The sequence below is a fragment of the Erinaceus europaeus genome, chromosome 7, assembly GCF_950295315.1.
Source record: "Erinaceus europaeus chromosome 7, mEriEur2.1, whole genome shotgun sequence".
Classification (NCBI taxonomy): domain Eukaryota; kingdom Metazoa; phylum Chordata; class Mammalia; order Eulipotyphla; family Erinaceidae; genus Erinaceus; species Erinaceus europaeus.
This window is the reverse complement of record NC_080168.1, coordinates 113,807,532-113,825,789: the sequence shown is the minus strand read 5'-3', so window position 1 is coordinate 113,825,789 and position 18,258 is coordinate 113,807,532. Positions and strand designations below refer to the sequence as shown.

Here is an 18,258-nt window from a genome sequence, read left to right as displayed (position 1 = left end):
TTCTCTCCCCCTCCTCTCTCCATTTCTCTCTGTCCTATCCAACAACAACGACAGCAATAACAACAACAACAACCACAACGACAGTAAACAAGGGCAACAAAAAGGGAAAAAATAAAAATAAATATAAAAAATTAAAAAAAAGAAAAAAACAAACAAAAAATACCCAACTTTATAACTACAATTTGAATATCAACAGTCTGGAGGATGGCCAAAACAGTTGATAGGAGAGCTGAGTAGTGGAGCACCTGATAGAGTGCACACATTAACATACAAAAGAAGGACCTGGGTTCAAGTCCTTGGTCCCCAAGTGCCAAGGGTGGGGTATCTTCACATGTGGTAGAACAGTGCTGCAAGTCTCTCTCTTTCCCGTTCTCTATCTTTCTCCACCTCCCTTCTCAATTTCTGTCTCTATAAACAAAAAGGGGGAGATAGCTAATGATTATGCAAAAAGACTCTCATACGTGAGACTTCTAAGTCCCAGGTTCAATCCCCCATCCCACCATAAGCCAAAGCTGAGCAGTGCTCTAGTAAAAAAAAAGAAAGAAAGAGGGAGTCAGGCGGTGGCGCAGTGGGTTAAGCGCACGTGGCGCAAAGCGCAGGGACCAGCGTAAGGATCCCGGTTCGAGCCCCCGGCTCCCCACCTGCAGGGGAGTCGCTTCACGGGCGGTGAAGCAGGTCTGCAGGTGTCTATCTTTCTCTCCCCCCTCTCTCTGTCTTCCCCTCCTCTCTCCATTTCTCTCTGTCCTATCCAACAACAAAGCAACGTCAACAATGGCAATAATAACCGCAACAAGGCTGCAACAACTAGGGCAACAAAAAGGGGGAAAATGGCCTCCAGGAGCGGTGGATTCATGGTGCAGGCACCGAGCCCAGCAATAACCCTGGAGGGAAAAAAAAAAAAAGAGAGAAAGAAAAGAGAAGAAAAGGAGGAATAAGAAAGGCCTCTAGGAGTGTTGATGACCCTGAGAGAGAGAGAAACCTGCAGCATTGCTTCGCCACTCACAATGCTGCCCCGTGCAGGTGTGTGTGTGTGGGGGGGGTCCCTGGGCCTTGTGTAAGGCAATGTGCGCTCAACCAGGTGTGCCACCACTCCTCAGCCCCACTCCTGGCTGTTTAACTGTATGAAATGCTTCCCACTCTCTAGTAATACCATAGGCATAATTCATTCTCAGTAATTATTTTTGTCTCCTTTGCTGGAATGTGCTGAAAGTTTAGAGCTAACCATTCTGGAGAGATACATAGTAGGGGAGAGGACACAGTATAACATCGTTCACTCAGTTTTCTGCCCCACCCATCCCTTCCACCTAACACATCCACCTACTTTTTTCTAATTATATTACTTTTTCTTCTTTTTTTTGTACAATAGTTTGTACATGCATAACATTGTATTACTTTTTTCTAATTATGCTAAAATCAAATTTCATGACCCAAAAGCTTTAGACAGATGATGTTTTCACAATAACTTTCTTTTTGGATCTTTACAGGTCTCCTAGGATTCAGTGCTATTTCAAAAGATAGAAACTCAGTGCTAAGTACCTGTCCAACGTCACATAAACCAAAGGAAATGGCAGCGACTAGATTGGATTTATTAATATATCCCAAACCCAAATGCTAGCTCAGAGGTTGGCTCAGTCTTCATCACCCTTCACAAAGGGTCTCTGTGTGTTCTTGGAGAACTGACAACTCTTGAAATCAGCTAGTTGCCACTTCTGATGGTCCTTTCCATTTGAGGTATTCATTTTAGTTTCTGGAGCACCAACCCCATGCAGCCATGACACCTAGTGTTGGGAGCGGGTACAGCAGTGAACGGCAAGATAGGTTTGTTCTCAAGTCTACTTCAAGGAGTAGGTCAAAAAAAAAAAAAAAAAAAAAAAAAGGAAATGATTGTTGTGTATGATACAGCAAATCCTAACAGGAATTTTCAAAGTTAACCTAATTGCCAAATAATTTGATTACAGCAATAACTATCTATTGCCCTTTTAAGCCCTAGGACAGCAGGAACCTCCGGCTTCCTCTATAGAGCCTATTTCCCCCAGTCCTGGAAACTCTAGGGTGGGGCTCACTTTCCTGCATGCTTCTCTCAATTCATGCCAAATGATATCGCATCTGCTGAGCCCAACCTAATCAATGCAGTGAGTGCCACCTCGGCATGCTTCACTTCAGACTGTGTCCAGAGATGTCAGGCGTGGAATGTCAACCCTTCAGCCTCATTACTCGGGTGAGACCTTCCCTTTCATAGGATGCTCTAATTCTATTCCAGGTGGTTCACTTCCTAACAACATCCCAAAACGTAGATAGAGACTAGGTCCCATGAGATAGACAGTATGTTCACATGTATCCATAAATTAGGGCAATTACCTGAAAGCAAAAGTGCACAATAGTCTGCAGTGAGTCAGTATAAAGTTCCTAATGAAATAGTTTCTACTTAGACTTAAATACCCTCCTCACCTACTTCCTATTATACTTCCCTCACTCATGCCAAAGTGAACCTTATCAAAGTAAGAACTGCAAAAGCTGAATAAGGGCAAGAGACTGGCATACTTTAACGATGACTCTCTAGTCACTATTAGGCCACCCCATCAGCTGGGGCCCTAGTCAGGGAATCCTGAGATTCCCAAATAGACATGACGGGCCTAGACCTTGAATAAATCCCTCTCCCCAATGTTACTGGCCATCTCTATCAGAACAACACAACAGACCCCTTTGTGGGTCTATTTTGGGTCCCACCAATGTGTCCTGGAGCTTTGCTTCCCCAGAACCCCACCCCACTAGAGAAAGAGAGAGGCAGGCTGGGAGTATGGATCAACCTGTCAATGCCCAAGTTCAGCGGGGAAACAATTACAGAAGCCAGACCTTCCACCTTCTGCATCCCACAATAACCTTACTCCCAGAGGGATAAAGAATAGGAAAGCTAACAAAGCCCCCAAATCTAGATATAGACCAGGTCTCCTGAGATAGAGCATATGTTCACATGTACCCATAAACTAGGGCAAAATATAGACCTGAAAGCAAAAGTACACAATAGTCTGCAGTGAGTACCCCCAACTCTTCATCTGCACTATTCCAGCCTTTAGGTCCATAATTGTTCAACAATTTGTTTGGCTTTGTACGTTAACTCTCTTTTCAGCCACCAGGTTCCAGATGCCAGCAGGATGCCGACCAGACTTCCCTGGACAGACAACCCCACCAGTATGTCCTGGAGCCCCGCTTCCCCAGAGTCCCGCCCCACTAGGGAAAGAGAGAGACAGGCTGGGAGTATGGATCAACCAGTCAACGCCCATGTTCAGCGGGGAAGCAATTACAGAAGCCAGACCTTCCACCTTCTGCAACCCACAGTGACCTTGGGTCCATGCTCCCAGAGGGTAAAGAATAGGAAAGCTATCAGGGGAGGGGATGGGATATGGAGATCTGGTGGTGGGAACTGTGTGTAGTTGTACCCTATCCTACGGTTTTGTTAATGTCTCCTTTTTAAAATAAATACATTTTAAAAAAGGAAAAAACACAAGAAGATTCTATTGGGTGTATGAATGGATATGTTATCACTAAAAATTAAAACATACAGGTTTTAAAATAAAATTAAAAAAAGAAAAGGAGAGCTATCTGGAGGGGATGGGATACGGAGATCTGGTGGTGGGAACTGTGTGGAGTTGTACCCCTCTTATCCTATGGTTTGTTTCCTTTTTATAAATATATATATTTTTTTTTTTTTTAAGTAAATGATGTAAAAACAATCTAAGTGGTGTTATAAAGTACAGAGGGACAAGAGGAAATTTTTTTTTTTTTTTTAGTTTCTTGTGGGCTCTATTTATTTTCGGTGGTACTGGGACCTCCCACGTGTGATTTCTGTGCTCCGGTCACTTTATTTTTGTCATCACCAGGGCTTCACCACCCAACTTTCTCCATTGAAAGAGAGACAGCCACAGTTGGAGAGGGAAAGACCACAGCAGGGAGACGTCCCCTAGTGGGGCGAGTCTCAGGCTTGACAAGCGGGCACACTGTCCAGGTGAGTTAACTTGCCCGCCTGGCTTCCGGTCACTTTTCTTCTTTTAAGTTTTACTTTATTTTAGACAGCACTCTGGTATATGCAATGCCTGGGGCCTGTATTCACTCAGGACTCAAATCTGCAAGTCCGAAGCTCAACTGCCACTGTTTCACTTCCCAAGCCTCTCCAGGTCGCTTTTTCATGCACATGCACATCCATCTACAAAGGAGGGCACCACAGCACCAGAGCTTTCTCTCCCACATGGTGCTGACACTCCAGCCTGAGCCGGTGACGGCAGTGAAGGGTCGCTACCCGGTGAGCTACCTTGCCTGCCCTGTGGGCTCAGATTCGGCCTCTCAGGCATTCAAGCATCATCCGAGGTGAGGCTCCACAAGGCGCTTAACGGGCGGCAATGGCCCCCAGACCCCGCCCGGGAGAGGCCAGCCGAGGAACACTCCCGCTGAGTCCGCACAGGGCAGCTCCCAGGCCGCCCAGGGTCACAGGCCACGGGCCGGGCGCGCGGGGTCCTCCAGCCCCCAGGAGGCGCTGCGGCCCGAGGCCACGCCACGCCGCCATCGGGCACCTACCGCGTCCAGACCCCGAGGCCCGGACACCGACAGAGGCAAAGGCGGCCTGACGAAGCCCTGAGGCCCTGGGGAGGCGCGGGGACTGGGGGCAGGGGTCACAGGAGCGCCAGCAGAGGACGTCCTCCACCCCGCGGACCCAGCCGCTGGCAGCCAGCCTCGCTCCCTCGGGAAGAGCCCGTTTCCGGCGCCTTTAAACCAGGAAGTGCCGCCGGCGCCCAATCCCGCTCCCTCTTCCTCACTCCGTCTCAGCGTCGGCTCCTCGCTGCCGCAGCGCCGGGCGAGCGGCCTGTCGCTACCAATCAGCGCCCCGGAAAGGCGCATGCGTCTTGCGGACCAGCGGGGACCTTTGACCCCATGGTCGCCTCCCCCGTCTTGTGCCCCTCCCTGGCTTTGAAGATGGCGCTGTCCAGGGTGTGCTGGGCTCGGGCTGCTCTCTGGGGTTCAGCTGTCACCCATGGACCTTATGTCACCCGAAGGCTGCAACTTATTCGCTGTGGCCTGACCTGGGGGACGCCTGGGTGAGGGACCTGAAGAGAGAAAAGCATCTTGACGTTCAGTCTTTTTCAGTGCCGCAGCCTTTTTTTGTTGTTCTTTTGCACTCGCTTACCTTCTTGCATGCTCTCTTAAATTTCAGGGTCCCACTCCTTGACCTCAGGATTTTTATTCTTCTCAGAAACCACAGCCCGAATCCCGCTGATGACCTGTCTTCCTGAACCCTCTCAAGTCTGTCCCATATGGTCGAAATTCCTTTCATGTACTTGGTTTTTCTGTTGCTTTCTTTTTTTTTTTTTTCTTCCTGGGGGATGGAGGGCAAGTGCTTTTTTAACCAATTACCTTGATCTCATCTCCCTCACCTTACCCTGGGCTTTCATCAGACCTGCTTTTCTCAGTTTTGTTGCTTATCTATCCATTGATCTCATCTCATTTGGATTTTCACAAGTCCGGGTGTTTGCATTACATTTTCTGAGACAAGTTTTTAGGTATCCAAAGTTTGGAACGGTGACCTGGACTGATTCCCAGCCTTTCTGATCTTTCTCTTAGGTCTTCAAAGATTCACCTTTCATCAAAGGCAGATGTGAAGAACTTGGTCTCTTATGTGGTGACCAAGACAAAAATGATTAATGGGAAATACCATCAGTTCTTGAGTCGTCATTTCCCCCGCTTCTATGTTCTATACACAGTCTTCATGAAAGGTAAAAACAGAATTAAAATAGGAATCCCTTGTAATCAGCTCTTGGGCAGTTAAGAATTCTAAGAGGGTTAGAATAAGTAAGACCATTCACAGGTTGTGCTATGTATGTGTAGAATTGGGATGTCTTCTTTTTCATAATGCTTTCATATTAAACCGATTTTTCTAAGTTAACATATCCTGAGACTATTTCTGGGAAGGTATTGTGAGAATAAATTATTGACAACATTGGGGGTTATATAGATGTTTTATACCTTTCTTAGAATAGAAATTCTTCATATTTCACAAGGGCATGGGGATATATAACTGTATGGACCCTGCCCTGTGACCCTGGTTTACCTGGCACATAAGTAAAGTTGGGGGTGCAGTAACTCATTGTTAAAGCATAGAACTGAACATGTACCAGATCCCAGATTCAGTCTCCAGGGCTAGACAGATCAGAGCTGAGCAGTGCACTAGTTTCAGTCTCATTTTCATTAAAAATAATAGGGCGAGGCTTTTCACACTTCTGTGTCAGGTTACTTATTGTGGAACTAGCACTATATATCGTGGTTTCTGAATAATTTGGGTTCAAATCAGAGTTCTGGGGATTCAGGCGGTGGCAGAGCAGGTTAAGCGCATGTGGCGCAGTGCAAGGACCAGCGGAAGGATCCCGGTTTGAGCCCCTGGCTTCCCAACTTAGGGGAGTCGCTTCACAAGCAGTGAAGTAGGTCTGCAGGTTTCTGTATTTCTCTTCCCCTCCTCTCTCCATTGCTCTCTGTCCTATCTAACAACAACAACATCAATAACCACAACAATGTTAAACAACAAGGGCAACAAAAGGGAAAATAAATATATATAAAAAAAAATCAGAGTTCTGCTGCTTACTAGGAGATGATATAGTGTCCAGTGTCTATTCTAGAGCTGGACTCCATGGGTTCAAATCTCAAATTGTTACTATGCAATTGGGCCTTCTTCTTCCTCTTCCTCCTCCTCCTCCTCCTCCTCCTCCTCCTCCTCCTCCTTCTTCTTCTTCAAGTTTGTATGTGTGAATGAAAGGAGAGACCAGAATTTATCACTTGTTATGTTCCAATTTTTTTTTTTTTTTTTTTGCCTTCAGGGTTATTGCTGGGGCTCGGTACCTGCACCATGAATCCACTGCTCCTGGAGGCCACTTCCCCCCCTTTTATTGCCCTTGTTGTTGTAGCCTTGTTGTGGTTATTGTCATTGTTGATGTCGTTCGTTGTTGGATAGGACAGAGAGAAATGGAGAGAGGAGCGGAACACAGAGGGGGAGAGAAAGATAGACACCTGCAGACCTGCTTCACCGCCTGTGAAGCGACTCCCTTACATGTGGGGAGCCAGGAGCTCCAACCGGGATCCCTACGCAGGTCCTTGCGCTTTGTGCCACGTGTGCCCAAACCACTGAGCTACCGCCCGACCCCCTTTTTTTCTTATTTTTGTATGTTAACCTGGGGATTGAACACAGGACCTCTTGCATGCGAAACACCCACTATTCCTGTTTCTATTATTAACTTTTATTTATTTATTAGATACAGACAACCAGAAATCAAGAGGGAGGTGGAAGATAGAGAGGAAGCAGCACTGCTTCACCACTTGCAAAGCTTTCTCCCTGCAGGTGGAGACCAGGAGCCCGAACCTGGGTCCTTCTGCATTGTAACATGTGCACTCAACCAGGTGCGCCACCACCTGCTCCCCATACCCTCTATTCCTTACACACCTCCCTGGCCCTGAATTAACCTTTGTTGCCCCTAGGTTTTCTCATCTATAACTTGGGGATAGTAATAAGCTTACTTATAGACCACCTAGTTGTTCTGATTACATAAATTAATAAATGCAAAGTATGTAGGACCTAATTCACAGTACATACTCAATATTTTTTTTTAATTTTTTTACCTTTATTTATTTATTGGATAGAGACAGCAGAAATTGAGAGGGAAGGAAGTAGTAGAGAGGGAGCGAGACAGAGAGACACCTGCAGCACTGCTTCACCACTTGCGAAGCTTTCCCACTGCAGGTGGGGACCCGGGGCTCAAACTTGGGTCCTTGAACATTGTAACATGTGCACTCAACTAGGTGTGCCACCACCTGGTCCCAATAATAATTATTGAGGATATTATTTGTACGCTATACTTTAATCATGACACCAATGGCAACAAGCTACCACACTGTTCTTTTTGTTTTCTACTTTTTTTGTTGTTGTTTTTGCCAGAGCACTATAAAACTCTGGGTTTAGGGTGCTACAAGAGATTGAACCTGGGACTTCAGAGCCTTAGGCATGAAAGTCTTTTGCATGGCCATTATGTGTAAGTATCACTAGTTTCATATTATAGTATCACCTATAAAGTAAGGATAAGAATGGCTGCTTTGTCTGTTCCCAGGTTTATAAAGTGGGATCAGATGAGGAAAAAGTAGGGAAGCCTACTGGTAATTTACTTTTTATTTTATTTTTATTTACTAACTAGAGACAGAGAGAAATTGATAGAGGGGGAGAGAGACACCTGCAGCACTGCTTCACCACTCACTTCACCCCTGCTTCATCCCAGGGGCTTGAACTTGGCTTCTTGTGGCACATTACACCATATGCTCTCTACCAGGTGCACAATCACCCACCTCCAGAAGGTTGTTTTTTTTAAATCTTTTTATTAAGAGGGCTAATGCTTTACAGTGCAGTTACTGACACATGGGTTTAATTTCATAATGTACCAGGGCCCCAATGTTCTCTTCAGCCCCTCCACCTTCTTCCCCATAGTCCTGTGCTTTGATGTAATACACTATGCCCAGTCCACACTTCAGTTGGTGTTCTCCCTCCCTGCCCATATTTATTAAGTCCTGCTTATGAGTGTGACCATTGGTACTTGTCCTCTTTTTGGCTTATCTCACTTAACATGATATCTTCAAGTTCCATCCAAGATGATGCAAAGGAGATGACCTCATCATTTTTAACAGCTGAGAAGTAGTCCATCACACACACACAAATATTTTGTGTGTGTGTGTGTGTGTGTGTGTGTGTGTGTGTGTATCACAGATTTTTTTAGTAAGTGTCTAAGCCTTCTATTGGGAAAATTTTAAAACAGAAAAATAGGGAGTTGGGTGGTAGTGCAGTGGGTTAAGCGCACATGGCGCAAAGCTCAAGGACCGTCCTAAGGATCCCTGTTCGAGCCCCCAGCTCCTCACCTGCAGGGGAGTCGCTTCACAAGCAGGGAAGCAGGTCTGCAGGTGTCTATCTTTCTCTCCCCCTCTCTGGCTTCCCCTCCTCTCTCCATTTTCTCTCTGTCCTATCCAACAACGATGACATCAATGTTAACTACAACAATAAAACAAGGGCAAAAATTACAAAAAATATATTACAAAAAAAAATTACAAAAAAACCCCCAGAAAAATAGAATAGTAAAACAAAGTTTCTTTGTGCTTAACTTACCACAACAATTAGCTAGATTTGTCTTCTGAATCATTTTGAAACCAATCTAAAGATTGTTATTTCATTCATTAATATGAAAGCAGTGGTGGACTAGGAGGTGGTACAGTTAGTAGAGCACCCCACTTGCAAGTATGAGGTCCTGAGTTCAATCCCTGGCATCACACATGCCAGAGTAATACTCTGGTTCTCTCTCTCAGTTATTCTCATTAACAAATAAATAAATCTTTGAAAAGATTAACGTCAAGCTGGTAAGACAGTTTACCTGGGAGGGTGCCTGTTTTGCCAGACCCATCACCCAGGTTTGAACCCAGCCCCTGCCACACTGGGGAAAACTTCAGTGCTGTGATATCTTTTTCTCTCTCCGTCTCCCTCTGCTCCCTTCTCTCTCTACCTGAAAAAGTTGGCCCAAAACCCTGGTGGCTACTTAAAAAAATTATGGAAGCATTTGTAAAAAATAATAATAATAAAATGCTGTTAAATAGAAGAATTCCCACAGAGGGGCCAGGAATGTAGCTCAGTGATAGAACATTTGCTTTGCATATTTTGGACCCTCAGATTGATTTCCAGAACAAAATAAATAAATAGCAATTACTATAGGAAAAGATTGAAAACACAGTCATAGAAATACATTGCATTAGGGTAATTATACAAGTATTCTAGAAATGACATGAATCAATATCTGGTTGGGTAGTACATAGGGTTAATAGAACAAGATTTCCTGGGGTGTGGGAACTTTTGCATGCCTATTTATTTATTTATTTATTTATTTACCAGCGCACCACCGCTCAGCTCTGCCTTATGGTGGTACCAGGGATTGAACCTGGGACTTTGAAGCCTCAGGCATGAGATACTCTTTGCATAACCATTATGCCATCTACCCCCACCACCTGCATGTTTATTTTTAAAAAGAGTTAGTAATGTGGTCTGGGAGGTGGTGAAGTGGCTAAGGAACTAGACTCTCAAGCATGAAGTCCTGAGTTCAATCCCCAGCAGCACATGTACCAGAGTGATGTCTGGCTCTTTCCCTCTCTCCTCCTATCTTTCTCATTAATAAATAAATAAAATCTAAAAAAAAAAAAAAAGAGTTAGTAATGAACCAGAGGAGAGAGACCATTTCACGCTAAATCACAGAAGGTCAATTTTATTGGACAAGAGATGATGCCTAGGGAGGGCGAGTTGGGAAAAGACATATGGATTGGGCAAGAAAAATAGCTCACCTGGATAGTGCACTGACTTTGCTTTGTCATGTGTCTGACCCAGGTTTTTGAGCCTGGCCCCCATTGTACAGGAGAAGCTTCAGTTCTCTGTTATCTTTCCTTTTCTATTTCTGTCTCTCTGTTGAGGGAAAAAGAAAGTCAGTCTAGAGCAGTGAAACCCTCATGAAGACAAACATACAGGTTGACTTCACAAGTATTTCAAGTGACCTAGTTTCAAGCTTTGGTTTTGTGTTGGGGAGGGCAGCTTCTGTGCTTTACGGGAGGAGGGTGAACAGAGAGCAGGAAGATGTGGAAGATTCAAACTGGGATAACTTCACATTGTATCCTCTACTTTAATGGGGCAGGATTGCAGATGTTATGGGCTGATGCCAAAAAGGCTAGAAGAATAAAGTCAAATATGTGGAAGCACAATGTAAAGTTTCATCAACTTTCATACCGGGAGATGGAGCATTTGAGACAGGTATGGGCTGGGGTCAGAGGTCAGAAGTCCATGGTGAAGTAATTAAAGTTAGCCAAAAATCTCAAGATTTTTTTTCTCTTCCTTGTTCACCACTGATCAAGTATTTGCCCTTTGCATTGAAATCAAAGTAAGCAGCTATATATGGGGCTGGGAAGATAGCGCCAGCAGTAGCACAGCAGACCTTCATGCCTGAGGTCCAGGCTCAGTTCCCAGCACCCCTGTGTGCCAGAGCTATGCAGTGCTCTGGTCCCTCTGTCCATCTGTCATTCAAATAAATGTTAAAAGACAAATCCTAACATTTGAAATGAAAACAAAACCAGTACTAAATGAGTATACCAGGTCATCTGTCATTGAGTTCATGCAGTCCTTCATAGAAGAGTTTCTAGAACACTTTGTAAATAAAAATTGTAAACAGTTCAACAACTTTCATTTCTAAGCATATAAATTCTGCCAGAATTCAAAAGATAGCCGAAAGTAGTATGTGGTGGTGACTTGATGGGTAGTTTTGAAACTGAGAGAATGAATCTAGGACCCATTCTGCAGTTCAGGGAGAATTCACGGAGGGACTTGTAGTATCAGGCATATACTAGACATTTTTGGGAGGGTACAGAAGTGAACAAGTTAGGGTTTCTGTCCTCAGGGAACTTAACATCTACTACCAGAGCTTGATAGAAATAGTAATGATCCTTTTATGGGCAGTTTTTAAAGCTTACAGCATAGTGGGGTGGAAGGATTACCCATGCTATATTAAGAATTCACCTTACTAAAATCCCATCTGTGTTTGTTTCCATTTAGTTCCGTCGAGACATCAGCAAGTGTTTTTTCCTAGGTATTATTTCCATTCCACCTTTTGCCAACTACCTGGTCTTCTTGCTAATGTGAGTACAAACTTCTGTCTTCAAGCATACTAAAAGTAGATCGGATGTTTCAAGTCAAATACTCTTTTAAGAAAAATTTCATTTTAGAGGTAAGCAGAGGCTATTGAAATTCCTACTCTGAACTTTGCACTACTTTAAGGTTCTTAAAAGTCACTGAATAATACCTGAGTTACTGCGACAACTATTGGTGTGGGTGGCCTAGTGTTTCCCTCTCTGTTAACTGCTGTCCTTCTTAGTTGTTGGAAAAGTCATGATGTAATTTTGTGTGTTTTTCTGTGTAAAAATTCATCCACCTGGGAGTCGGGTGGTAGAACAGTGGGATAAGCACATGTGGCTCTAAGCGCAAGGACAGGCATAAGGATCCCTATTTGGCCCCAGCTCCCCACCTTCAGGGGAGTCGCTTCACAGGCAGTGAAGACTGTAAGGTCTATTTTAGGTATAGTAGTTTTTGCCTGCACCTGACATCTAATGTGCAGGTGACCTAAACTATTGTCTGGCGGGGGGGGGGGGGGCAGGCCTTACTTCTAGGCTCTCAATTTTATTTCACTGGTCAGTGTGTCTATTCATGTTCCAGTACCAAGCAGTTTTGATAACAATGGCCCTATAATACAGTTTGAGATCTGGGAGTTTGATGCCTCCAGTTCTGTTCTTTCTTCTCAAGATTGTTTTGGCAATTCTAGGTCTTTTCTGGTTCCAGATAAACATTTGTAGTTTTTGTTCTATTCTCCTAAAAAATGTTGTTGGGATTTTAATGGGATTGCATTAAGTTTGTATATGGCTCTGGGTAGTATATTTATTTTAATGATGTTAATTCTTCGAACCCATGAACATGGAATATCTTTCCACTTCTTGTGTCCTTTTCTATTTCCTTGAATAGTGACTCATCATTTTCAGTATACAAGTCTTCCACTTCTTTGGTTAGGTTTACTCCTAGATATTTTATTGTTTTTGTTGCTATGGCAAAAGGGATTGATTTCTGGATTTCAACTTCTTCCAACTTAGTGTTTGCATAAAGAAATGCCACTGACTTTTGTATGTTAATTTTGTAGCCTGACACCTTACTGTATTCCCTGATGGTTTCTTTTCTTTCTTTCTTTCTTAAAGATTTTATTTATTTATTAATGAGAAAGATAGGAGGAGAGAGAAAGAACCAGACATCACTCTGGCACATGTGCTGCCAGGGATCAAACTTGGGACCTCATGCTTGAGAGTCCAAAGCTTTACCACTGCGCCACCTCCCGGACTACTGCCTGATGATTTCTAAAAGCTTTCTGCTGGATTAGGTTTTGCTGTGTATACTATCATATCATCTACAAATAGTGAGAGTTTGAATTCTTTTCTTTTAATTTGTATCCCTTTAAGGTTTTTTCCCCCCTTGTTTTTGTTTGTTTACTTCAGGAAGAAAGTGCACTTTGTGGGGGTCGGGCGGTGGCGCAGTGGGTTAAGCGCATGTGGCGCAAAGCGCAGGAACTGGCGTAAGGATCCCGGTTCGAGCCCCCGGCTCCCCACCTGCAGGGGAGTCGCTTCACAGGCGGTGAAGCAGGTCTGCAGGTGTCTATCTTTCTCTCCCCTTCTCTGTCTTTCCCTCCTCTCTCCATTTCTCTCTGTCCTATCCAACAACGAATTGCGTCAACAAGGGCAATAATAATAACCACAACGAAGCTACAACAAGGGCAACAAAAGGGGGGAAAAAAGTGGCCTCCAGGAGCGGTGGATTCATGGTGCAGGCACCGAGCCCAGCAATAACCCTGGAGGAGGAAAAAAAAAAAAAAAAAAAAAAAGTGCACTTTGTATTCTGATAATATAAATCCTTATTACATTATACCAAAAATGACATACTTTTAAGCTGTAATCTTGCATGCTGTTCCTAGTTATCTCTTGCTGTGTAACAACCAACTACTTTATATCTTTTTTTGTAATATTTATTTATTTTCCCTTTTGTTGCCCTTGTTTTATTGTTGTAGTTATTATTGTTGGGTAGGACAGAGAGAAATGGAGAAAGGAGGGGAAAGCAGGGAGGAGGAGAGAAAAACACTTGTAGACCTGCTTCACCACTTGTGAAGCGACTCCCCTGGAGCAGGGGGCTCAAACCGGGATCCTTACTCTGGTCCTTGCGCTTTGTGCCAAGTGCGCTTAACCCACAGCGCTACCGCCTGACTCCGCCCCCTTTTCTGTATATCTTTTTATTTTATTTTATTTATTTTCCATTTTGTTACCCTTGTTGTCTTTTTATTGTTGTTGTAGTTATTATTGTAGTTATTATTGATGTTGTTGTTGGATAGGACAGAGAAATGGAGAGAGGAGGGGAAAACAGACAGGGAGAAAGACTTGTGAAGCGACTCCCCTGTAGGTGGGGAGCCAGGGACTCAAACCAGGCTCTGTGCCGGTCCTTGCGCTTTGTGCCACGTGCGCTTAACCCTCTGCACTACCGCCCAACTCCCTTTTCGTATATCTTTAATAGCTTAAAAGAAGTATCATTTTCATGATTTAGTGGCTCTAGAATTTGGGTGATGCTCAGGTGAACCTTTTATGTGGTGTTGACAGTGGTCCTTCTGTGATATTTAGCTAGTGAATGAACTAGTGTGGAGGCTCTAGGGTCACTCAGATCTGGTGCATTGGTAGGGTGGCTGGATGGCAGGAAGGTGCAAGGAAGACTGGAAAGCAGGCAGGTGGAAGGGAGGCTGGAAGGCCAGAGTGCCTGTGTGTGTGACCTCATTAACAGGATGACTTCAGGGTGGAGGGGTATCTCTACATGACAGCTCTGGGCTTAGGAATGTTCTAGCAAGTGCGAATCTGCATGGCTGTTTATAATCTACTGTGGCGGTTATAAAGACTGAATTATTTGGTTCTACTGGCTGCATAGGTCACTCAGCTTTTTAAAAGGTGGGACATAGTCCTCACACTCCACAAGAGTGCCTTCTACAGAAACTGTTGCCGGGAGTTGGGCAGTAGTGCAGCGGGTTAAGTTCTATTCTATCCAATAGCAACAATAACAACAATAATAATAACCACAACAAGGATAAAACAAGGGCAACAAAAGGAAAAAAAAAAAGCCTCCAGGAGCAGTGGATTCCAGGTGTAGTCACTGAGCCCCAGCAATAGCCCTGGACAAACAAACAACAACAAAAAAAGAAATTGTTGCCATGTTTTAGCAACCCTATACATATAAATCAGTGGACTGAGAAGTGGATTAGTTGGTGAGCAAAATAGCTCACCTGGATAGTGTTCTTGCTTTTCCATGCATGTGATCCATGTTCTAGCTTGGCCCCTATCTCATTAGAGTAGGCTTTGGAACTGTGATGCCATTCCCTCTCTGTCTGTGTTTCTTTCTATCTCTAAGAGTTAGCCAGGATGTTGAAATTCTGGTGACAAAAAAAAGACCAGATGGTGGTGCATCCCGCTGAGCTCATACATTACCATGCTCCCATGCACAAGGACTCAGGGTCAAGCTCCTGTGTCCCACCTGCAGTGGGGAAGGGAAGCTTCACAAGTGGTGAAGCAAGTCTGCAGGTCTCTCTCTTTCCCTTTCTGTTCCTTCTCCGCCCCCATTACTCTCTGTCCTATCTAATAAAAAACAAAAGTAAAGAAGAAAGGCAAGAAGGAAGGAAGGAAGGAAGGAAGGAAGGGAGGGTGGTTACAGAAGCAATGTAAGCACCAGGCTCCCATGGTAACCCTGGTGGGAAGAAAAAAAGGACATTTCCATTTTGTATACATATAAGGACTGCTATAGTTTCAAGTTTTCAACATAACTTCTCAAACACTTTTAACATATTTTAGTTCAAAAGTCTAGTCCTGCTTCTTTTCGCATAGCCTCAGCAATTTGCTTTAGTGTGTCTTCGACACTGGACTGACATCATTTAACATTCTCAAAGAGGTGAGGTAGAGGAAGTTGTTTGCATTTATTCTTCCTTCCTAGTATTCATGTCTCCCAGTATTCATTTTGAAAGATCTGGATTTTGCAGGTGACTTTTTGATTTCTTTTCCTTTCAGGTACCTGTTTCCTAGGCAACTTCTGGTCCAACATTTCTGGACCCCAAAGCAACAAATGGAATTTTTAGATATCTATCATGGTCTCCGGAAACAATCTCATCCAGAAATCCTTAGATGTTTAGAAAGGGTTACCCCTCTCATTTTTGACAAACAACTCCGGTGGAATATGACAGATCTGTGCACCAAGGTAGCCTCCAGTGAACTCTTCTTGCAAACTGGAAATCTAGTTAGGCCCAGCACTGAAATTAGGTAAACAGACAAGTAGGACTTTTCTAACATCTACTAATCTCTCATTTCTTCCAAGATTCGGCGTGGTACCCACCCAGCAACCCATGATATTCTGGCTCTGAGAGAATGTTTCTCTCATCATCCTCTGGGCTTAAACCAACTCCATACTTTGCAGATGGTAAGCACTAGAGTCCTTTCTCTCTTCCAGGCTTGGCTTGCTCTGGTCTTAGCTTGTGGAAACACTGTGTTGACTTTCTCCTTCTATGTTGTGTCACAGAAAGCCTTTAGTCGGGCCTTGCTTCTTACACCTTACCTGCCTCCTTTTTTGTTGAGACGTCGTTTAAAGACTCACACCACTGTGATTCACCAATTGGATCTGGCTTTGGCAAAGCTTGGGATTAACCACCTAACTGCTCAGGAGGTGAAATCGGTAAGAGCTTGATTGCAACCCTTAGTGGGCTTTTGAGGGCATGGGGAGCTTGCAGAGCTTGTCTTGCTTATTTATAGCTCATTATAACAAAACCCAAACCTGTGATCTCTCTTCTCATTTTCTATACATTTAATTTTTTATATTTATTTATTTACTTTTTGCTGCCCCTTTTTTATTGTTATTGTAGTTATTGTTGTTGATGTTAAGCGCATGTGGCGCAAAGCGCAGGGACCGACGTAAGGATCCCAGTTTGAGCCCCTGGCTCCCCACATGCAGAGGAGTCGCTTCACAAGCGGTGAAGTAGGTCAGCAGGTGTCTATCTTTCTCCCCCCTCTCTGTCTTCCCCTCCTCTCTCCATTTCTCTATCTGTCCTATCCACCAACGATGACATCAACAACAATAACTACAATAACAATAAAAAAGGGGCAGGTTAAGCAAATGTGGCGCAAAGTGCAAGGGACCAGGTTTAAACACCCAGTCCCCACCTGCAGGGGAAAGATACACAAGGAGTGAATCAGTGCTATGGGTAGGTCTCTCTCTCTTTCTTTCTCTCTCTCCCCCCTTTCCCTCTCAATTTCTGTCTCTATCCAACATAAAATTTTTTTTAAAGCTTTTGGATGGTTTGAAGACATTTGAAGTATTTTCTGTGAGAGCTTAAATATGTATTTTTCTAGTTTTATTTATTGTTTAAAATATTAGCATTTGATAAGGTTTGGTTTATGTTTCATTTAAAATATATCTAAGTTTGGCTTATGTTTCCTTTCTACTAACCCTACAAAACCAAGGACACTAAAGATTTAGAGCTACCATTTTAAATTTTATGGGGCTCTTTGCTTGCCTCTGTGATTGCTAAGGTCTGATTATCTTCTGAGTGATATAGGCTTGTTATCTTCGTGGGCTGAATTCTACTCATCTTGCTGAAGAGAGGTGTCGAACTTGGCTTGGAGAATGGCTGCAGATTTCCTGTAGCCTGAAAGGTGAGATGATGTATCCTTATGGTTATACCCCTTCTGCACTCCTTCCCGTTCTTATTCTAGTGCTATTTAAAGTTATTTATTTTAGAAGAAAAGTTTTTTAATATTTTATTTTCCTGTTTGTTGCCCGTTTTTATTGTTGTTGTGGTTATTATTACTGATGTTGTTGTCAGATAGGACAGAGAGAAATGGAGAGAGGAGGGGAAGAGAGAGGGGGAGAGAAAGATAGATATCTGCAGACCTGCTTCACCACTTCTGAAGCGACTCCCCCACAGGTGGGGAGCCAGGACCTCGAACCAGCATCCTTGCCCTTTGCACCATGTGTACTTAACCCGCTGCGGTAGCCCAACCCCCTAGAGTTAGTTATTAAGTACTCTAAAGCCATGAACTCACACATGAAATGAAGGGCACACATTCACTTGTCTAAAGTGGCTAGGAAGGTTATGAAGCATATGGTGTAAGGTAAGAGGGAGTTAGGAGGAATTATGACAGCAGAGGGTGAGTGCCTGTGCATACTGGTCTGATGAGACTTCTCCATGTTCACGCCGCTGATGCTTTACTGTCGGAGATACTTCTCTGCATTGTAGGTTATTTAGCCACATTCTTCAGACCTCTACCCAGGAGATGCCATCAGCTACCCCAATTTTCTATTTGTTTTATTTTTTCAGTTTATTAATTTTGCTTTCAGGGTTACTGCCGGGGCTCGGTGCTGACACTGAGAAGCCACAGCTTCTACAAGTCCTGTTTCCCTCCCTCCCTCCCCATTTTATTGGATAGGACATAGAGAAGGGGGAGGGTAGAGAAGGAGAAAGAGAGAGACCTACAGACCTGCTTCACCACTTGTGAAGGGTCCCTGCTGCAGGGGGGGGATGGGGGCGCAAATCTGGTTCTTTGCACTATGTA

The 18,258-nt window shown here is 44.0% G+C and overlaps 1 protein-coding gene and 1 long non-coding RNA gene across 6 annotated transcripts in view; both read left to right on the top strand.

Moving 5' to 3' along the window:
• Positions 1-452: 452 nt before the first annotated feature.
• LOC132539518 (uncharacterized) lies at positions 453-976 on the top strand. Its single transcript, XR_009550854.1, has 2 exons — positions 453-552; positions 908-976. It is a non-coding gene; the product is annotated as an uncharacterized LOC132539518 (long non-coding RNA).
• Positions 977-4,848: 3,872 nt separating this feature from the next.
• Positions 4,849-18,258, top strand: part of LETMD1 (LETM1 domain containing 1) — a 17,257-nt gene continuing 3,847 nt past the window's right edge. The window contains exons 1-8 of one of the 5 annotated variants that reach the window (XM_060195342.1): positions 4,849-4,980; positions 5,611-5,762; positions 10,740-10,855; positions 11,651-11,733; positions 15,724-15,910; positions 16,028-16,129; positions 16,229-16,381; positions 17,262-17,358. In XM_060195342.1, coding sequence (XP_060051325.1) covers positions 5,684-5,762; positions 10,740-10,855; positions 11,651-11,733; positions 15,724-15,910; positions 16,028-16,129; positions 16,229-16,381; positions 17,262-17,358 — 817 coding nt within the window. In that variant the 5' untranslated portion in view covers positions 4,849-4,980; positions 5,611-5,683. Of the gene's footprint in view, positions 5,088-5,610; positions 5,763-10,739; positions 10,856-11,650; positions 11,734-15,723; positions 15,911-16,027; positions 16,130-16,228; positions 16,382-17,261; positions 17,359-18,258 lie in introns of those variants that run through there. The other 4 variants (XM_007537700.3, XM_060195341.1, XM_060195343.1 and 1 more) reach the window with 4 other exon arrangements.